Source organism: Hippocampus comes, unplaced genomic scaffold (genome assembly GCF_001891065.2).
Source record: "Hippocampus comes isolate QL1 unplaced genomic scaffold, H_comes_QL1_v1.1 scaffold104, whole genome shotgun sequence".
Classification (NCBI taxonomy): Eukaryota; Metazoa; Chordata; class Actinopteri; order Syngnathiformes; family Syngnathidae; genus Hippocampus; species Hippocampus comes.
In genome coordinates this window covers 4,296,115-4,303,719 of record NW_017806072.1, presented here as the reverse complement: position 1 = coordinate 4,303,719, position 7,605 = coordinate 4,296,115, and the positions used below count along the sequence as shown (strand labels likewise).

At 42.4% G+C, this 7,605-nt stretch overlaps 1 protein-coding gene across 1 annotated transcript in view; it reads right to left on the bottom strand.

Annotated features, from left to right (window-relative positions):
* Positions 1-833: 833 nt before the first annotated feature.
* LOC109530514 (neural-cadherin-like) overlaps positions 834-7,605 on the bottom strand; it is a 124,905-nt gene continuing 118,133 nt past the window's right edge. The window contains exons 32-33 of the mRNA XM_019894331.1: positions 5,652-5,806; positions 834-1,751 (exon numbers count right to left, since the gene is read on the bottom strand). Of these exons, the coding sequence (XP_019749890.1) occupies positions 1,188-1,751; positions 5,652-5,806 (719 nt within the window). The 3' untranslated portion in view covers positions 834-1,187. The remainder of the gene's footprint in view (positions 1,752-5,651; positions 5,807-7,605) is intronic.

Here is a 7,605-nt window from a genome sequence, read left to right as displayed (position 1 = left end):
ACCAAACTCCAAATAATATCAAAGCTACTCGTTTATTCAAAAAGAAATTGAAAAAGCAAATGAAGAAAATAATTTGTAATCACATGACTGGTTTCATGAGTCACTTGAATGGTCAACTTGCCACTTGCAGACTTTTATGTAAACAACTTTTATGACAAATACACTCAACAAAAACATCAACACTTTTCTTGTGACTTCTCATGGATTCAAGACATCCATCCATCCGTCCATTATTGACAGCGCTTCTTTTGGGTGATGGGTGGGTTGGAGCCTATCCCACCTGACCTTGGTTGAAAGGCAGGGTACACCCAGGACTGGTCACCAGTCAATCACAGGGCACTTAAAGAAACAACCATTCACATTTACATCGGCATCTATGGGCAATTTCGAGTTTTCAATCAAGCTAACATGCAGATTTTTCAAACGTGGATGGAAGCCGGAGTGTCCGGAGAACATGCTCGACAAGAGATTCAAACACAGATCTTTCGAACCTTTTGATTTGGAGGAAGACGTGCTAAACACTCCCCACAATGCCGTAATACATTCACCTGGCAGATGAGTCAAGATTAGCGCCGACATGCTCTGGACTGGTTGATAGTGTTCATGAATTCCTTGTTAGTAAATTCCTTCCGTCCTCAACAAAAGCTTCAAACAGAACATATTCAGTTGGCAGACAACCTGTCAGTGGATGCTATGACCACCACTTGCATCATACAGGGAAACACAACTCTTACACACTCGTTTGTTCAGGTTATTGTGCTGACAGGCTCTCTGCCATTCTTAAACGTTAAATTTGGGCTTGAACAAAGCAGTTTCCCAAAACTGTATTGCAATTTGTTGTTGTTGTTGTAAATTTAGGAACCAAGTAACAGAGACAAAAGCTTTCAACAAAATCTTTCATTAGTATTTTTTGTTGAGTATACTTTTGACACAAGCAGCTTCCAAAAGTGCTAACTGTAGAGTTTTTACTGTACAGTGCAATGCCAAGTAAACAATACATCACATTAGTTCGTTCATTTGATATCCAAGAAGTTCACAGCTCAAAATTTCAGCAATCCAGTACATTTAGAATAGAATTGACTCAGAACTCAGGACGCCTGCAGCATCCAAATTCACCATCATCAGTTCCCTTTGGGATTTATCAGCAACTTTGGGATGTATGCACCTTCTTTTTTTGTTCAAGTGTCTCATCCACTCTTCCCGCAGTACAGCTGTCCTCTGGTCTCCTTCACTTTATCTCTCTGGCTCTCCGAAGGCTTGGAGTCTCCCCTAAGGTCACTGACCATCGCTTGGAGGGTTCTGAACTTATCCATCCTGCTGCTCTGGGGGCCCTGATTCCTCATATCTGTACCCTGAGATGCACTAAGGGAGCGCACCGCCGCCAGGCCGCGTTCCTTCCCAGATGGACGACGGGGTGTGGTCCTGGTGCCGCGTTCCTCCGGGTCCTCCATGTCTCTGATGACCTCGCACAGGTAGCGGGCCAGGTCCTGGCTGGAGAAGGAGAGGGCCTTCTTGGAGCGACGGAGTGTCAGAGGGGATGACAGGATCTCGCTCTCTGAGGGCGGTACGGCCAGACGGAGAGCGATGATGGCGCTGCCGTTCAAGTTCCCGTTCGACAGCCCCTTCCTGCTGTCCGGTTGCGGGGGCTTATTCTCGGGGCAGGAGATGATGCCTTGCGGATAGCTGTAGCGAAGCGACTGTGCTGGGCTCGGATGGAGGGAACGCTGCAGCTCCACCATGTTGAAAGCATTCTGAAAGAAAAAAGAGCCGCGACTGAATTTAATAAATTAGCATCCTGTGGAATCTTTTTAGGAACTTCAGAGCTAATGGAAACCAGCAGTGCCACATGACACAAATCTAGCTCAGCTCATTCATGCGCCAGCAAATGAAACTGCTCTTGACACAGAGATGAAGATCCAGCTGGAAGGAGGAGAAGCTGGCAACAACAGCACCATTGATTAGACCATTAATTAATTATCTGATTGCAAAGAGGGGAAGCAGCTATTACCGCCACTCTTAAAATGGTGGAATTAGCAGCCTTTTGTATAGCTCAATTTCAGCTAAGTGACTCACATGCCTGGCTTTTAGGGAGCTGATTGTAAATTTGATAGTGATTGTATGCGTGTGTCCTATGTGCAATCTGAAAATGAATGACGCTGCTGGGGTATCATATTAATTGTATTTATACACATCACACACACACACACACACACACACACACACACACACACACACATACATACACATATATATATATATATATATATATATATATATACTGTAGTCTGTTTGTATTTATGTTGAGTATACTTCCATTTTGCATGTCTATTCGATAAGGCCCGGGCAAGACCCGCACAAATGTGATGTCGGCCCTATATGGCTGGTTGAAGGGGGGCCAAATGTAAATCCATCAACATTCGTCTCTGGGCACATGAAATGTGCGCCCCAATATGGTTCCGTATCTTCAATGAAGAGCAGCTACTGAACATGTACTGTATAAAATTTAGCGAACGACTCCGTAAGATTTTTGCATCCTCCGGGCAGAAAACATGTCACAGATGAATAAAACAACTTTATTCATCATTACCTCTACATTTCTCTTATGCATTTAAAATTTGGTGAAAATATATCTTGAAATACACTCGTTTTCATTTATAATTTTTTTTTCATGTGGCATACTCGGTGGGTGGTGGGGGAGCATTACTAATGTGCAACCCTGTTGAAGACAAGTACTTGAGAAAATTAATGGATGGATGGATGGATGGATAGCTGGTGTTCTTGCGCTATTTAGTGCTTTCCCTGCTAATGGGTCCTGCCTGCCTCATTCCTTTCACACCACAAAACCATGACAAATCCATAGCTTTCTTGTGGGCTTAATTAGGTGTCCTTTCTTTTGATATAAGGTATTAACTATTCACATCATTTCAAATATTTACCAAAACAATGTAAAGGCTTAAATTTGTCACATAGCACATTAGTGAATCGGGAGAAAAAATGAAAACCTAATAATGTAAGCTCTGTCCTTAATCCTTGTCTTTTTTTTCCTGAGTGATGGCACTGTGTGCTATCCAAAAACAAATAACTCACTATAATACAGTATAAGAGTGGGTAAAATGGTCCACAGGAATTTACTCATGTATCATGTGACACTGTGTGGCTGCCTCTTTCATCGTAACAAATGTAATATAACCATTTGGATCACCTTTTTGTAAAAATAACATTAGTTTTCATTCAGAACAAGTCTATAAATAAAAAAGGGTATAGCAGGTAAATAGTGCAGCAAAAGTGAAATACAATCGAGAACTTGAAACAAATAAATATGGAGAAAACAACAACAACAAAAAAAAGTCAAAATGTCTGCCAGATGACAGCCCTGATGTCAAAATCCAGAGTGAAAACTGAATAAGATAGACATCAGTCAGTGTGTGTCTTCCTCCCACTGCTGCTCGGTGATTCTTTGCTTGTAAGTACGTAAATGTTTACTAGAACTATAGTTACTGTCACTACATTCAGCTCCGTTCACATCAATGGTGTCTATTTATGTGATCAAACCAGGAGAGAAAAGAGATATTTTTTGTCTCGCATCATAACTGCCACCACAGATGCAGCCAGTCCTTGCTCTTGCATTAATTCAACTTCTGAGATATATATATATATATGAATGCATCAGCAAATCAAATTTATTTTCTTTATCCACTTAAGACACTGCTGTAAGTCAAATGCTCCACTTTTGTTTGAGGCCGTCAACTCTGCTTCACTTCCACTTTTGTTCAGGACCTCAACATAATTTTGCCCGGCGGCTTTCTGTGAATCAAAGGCAGCAAGGCTGCTCCCGATGGAGTGCGGCTCGGAAAAGAAATCAGACATCCTGCCACTCAACAGGTCTGAGTCAGAGCTGACAATGCAGGTATGCAGAATAGGCCATCGGCCTGTGGCCAAATCAGACAGAACATATCCAAAAGTATGCGACTTCTCTGCTGGATATCCTGGATTCATAACTGGATTTCACACTGAACACTTGCAGAGTTGAAGAACAGAGCAGATTTTCTTCTTATTGATAACAGGATGGACATAAGGAAAAAACAATCCATGGACAATAGTGTGATGAGAACAAGTGGATAACACAATAATTATTCCATTCCTGGAAGTGCTGATTTCACTCTAAATCAAAAAAGTGTCTGACACTTCTCAACCCACTCAATGTTGTAGCCCGTAGTGTTAACAGCAATGCAATGTTGCAATAGTATTGGAGCCAGAATGTCTCAACAACTGGAAAAACAAATCGCATCCTTCAGTGCAACATATTCATTATATGATCTTCAATAAAAGAGCTTTTACATATTTACTCATATTGTGGAACATACATTCATATAATATATTCCAATATATGTCAAGTCAAGTTAAAATTAAATTAATTATGTTTTCTGAAGAGTGGATGTGAGCACCAGTCTCGATTGTCGGCTGACATGGGCTCCAGTTCACTCGTGACCCTCAACGGTACCAGAAAATGGATGACTGAATGGTATTATGTAGTTACAAAAATAAGAAATGGGGTATTTAATACATACATGTTGCTATATTAATGCATCTATAGCAATCTCTTTATAATCAGAATCAGATATCATTAATTTGGGACTGTGGAACCAACGATACGTTATTTTTATTATTATTATTATTATTATTATTAGTCTTACAAGTACGGCCAGTGGCAGGCCATCCATTTGGAACTGAGCTTTCAGTCAAGATTTACCCATATTAATCCATCCATCCATCCATTTTCTGATCCACTTATCCTCACCCTGAACTGGTTGCCAGCTAATTGCAGGGCACACAAAGACAAACAACCATTCACACTCACAATCACACCTAGAGACAATTTAGCATGTTGCACTAACCTGCCACACATGTTTTTGGAATGTGGGAGGAAACCGGAATACCCGGAGAAAACCCACGCAGGCACGGGGGGAACATGCAAACTTCACACAGGAATCGAACACTGCACCTCCACAGTGCGAGACCGATACGCTCACCAGTCGCCCACTGTGCCGCCCCACCCATGTTCATCTACTTCTTCATACCATGGAACCCATCGATATTGTACAAAAATGCAATATACAGCACACAGCTGTGCCACATATATCGTTTGGAGCAGTTCAGCATTCAAATCTATTTAATAAGTGAATAAAAATATAACACATTTAAATAAAATACAGTACATCACACTCACCAGGGATGATGATTATTACATATATGAATGTGTGCAGATTGCTATATATATGTATTTCTCATCGAAGTTACACGTTTTGAAATTTGAAATCTGATTGGTTCCCATTGCTAATCTACTTTAAATAATATTGACCAGGACTACTGATTTTGATGGCACTGGGCAGATTAGATTGGCAGCACATTGTGACAGAAATCTGATGCGACCCAACAGCCACATAAACCTACCAAAGCAGTGCAGCCAAGAAAAATGGTCCTCAAATAATTCAGGTTGTAAACGTGGGTCAGTGCTTGTGATAGTGTTTAGTCAAGCAGACCAGGCCTTGCTGGCCATGTCTGCTCACCACTGAGTAGGCATATGTCAACATAGAAAACAAACGGCAATACATATACTTCAAAAAGTAATGGCGTTTTATAACGCCTGCTACCTGGTCCTGCTCGCCTCCTCCTTCCTCGTCGTAGTTGAGCACATTCTCCCGGATGTCCTCCCACTCGCCGTGGTGCGCCGACACGTGGTACACGCCCTCTTTCAGGCCCTTGTGTCTCCTCCAGCAGGAGTACAAAAAGAGGCCCAGCATCAACACTGAGGGGTGCCAGAGAGCAGGTTAGCTTTGGGTTGCCCGCCTCTCTCCCATCCAGGAAGTATATCGAATATATGAAGGTGTAAATGAAATGTACACAATGAGTGGAATGTGGTGAATGACGCGACACAGAGTGAAGGAACAGCATGTGCTTCCCGCACAACGTGATCATTTTGAAAAAGCAGACACTGCATGGCAACGTGGCTGACATTTTTCAGGCTATAATTTGAGCCAAAAAGATCCAGTGGTTCTTCTGATTGTACTGGTAGGACACAGTCACAGAGGCCCTTGCACCCTTTTACTTATACGTTCCCTGTCTTATCAAAGACAGCAGCTCCCTGGAGGCCTCTTGACTGAATCTTTACCCTTCCCCTACTTTAAGTCAAAACCTCGCCGGCTTGACTGAGCGCGCACAGTGGAATCCTGCCAGAGCCGAGCGTGGCAAAGTCCTGAAGCGTACATATCAATCAAAGCAATTGTGTGCTGAATTATACAACATGGTGGAGTGACCTTTAAAGTCAATTAATCGCACCCGTTTTCCCTTCCCTTTTCTTTCCTTTCTACAGTATAATACATTTAAGTTGAGTTGAGTTACTCCTTAACACCGACACTTGTTTTTTTTCCCATTTTTTTTCTCTCTGTAGTTACGTTGGTTGCTTCCCTCACCTCGCCAATTCATTACTCATTAAGTAAGGCAGCGTCCTTGTTTTTTTAGTACTTCTGTGGCCTCTACCTGCCCTCGTTTTTTATTTAATCTCCCACGCTAGATGGGAACCATTTCCAGCGTTCGAGGCGTCGGTGTAATTGGAAGTCGTCAGAGAAATGCAGGATAATCACATTAGTTCAATGTACAGTCATTTGCTTCAAAAGAGAAGAATGCACCAGCAGTCCTCTGAGGCCATTTGGACAGGCAAATATTCATTATAAAGTCACCACACAGAAACGCCTTTCCTAATTAAAATCTCTAGCATTTAGTGCAACTTCACTTTCACACCTCTGCATTTGGGTGTTAGTTGTCTGAGCGGGCCCAGATAACATCGCCGAAAATACCACAAATCCTGATGAGTGCCCCTGACACTTCAGCTATGCTCCTCCACTGCTTACAGGAGCTGATCATAAAATAACATCAAATATTTCATGCGCAATGCGGAGGTGCTTGTAGTGTAACCTTTGGACAATTTTCGTCACGAGTTTATGCTTGCATCCACCGCCTACTCCGGGGTGAGATGTGCAAGAGTTGTGTGGCGTGATCAATAATCACTCGGGGTGGACACAAACACCACAACCATCCATCCATCCGTAATGCTGCTGTCTCGTTGGCCTTCTAAGGGCTACCGTGGCCCGTGTTGCTTTGTGCATTATGGATGAGTTGGCGAAAACAACCACAACGTCTTGATCAAAACACTTGACCCTGTTGGCTGGAACTGCAGTCTGAGGTTAATTAGGAGTAGAGAGTACCGAGACAGCATGATATGTGAGAGGACGTATAAGGGATGGAAGAAAACTGATAAGGCAACAGAAGGAAATGAGACAGGTGAGAGATGGGCAAGAGTTGGAAAAACATCACTTAGTTTCAGGGGATAAAGCAGACACTTTACATGATCCATAGCCCACGAGCGAAGCTAATTTGTCCCACTCTTCGCTCACAAATGGGAACATTTGACGACAGGCTAATGAGGCTTGGCTATTCAGACATAAGCCTGACTCAGTCAATACACGCCGAATTCACACCCCAGTTCATCTGTGATGCCTTATGTAAAATTTAATAATGGATGATCATTTTAACTTTTAATGCTCACTG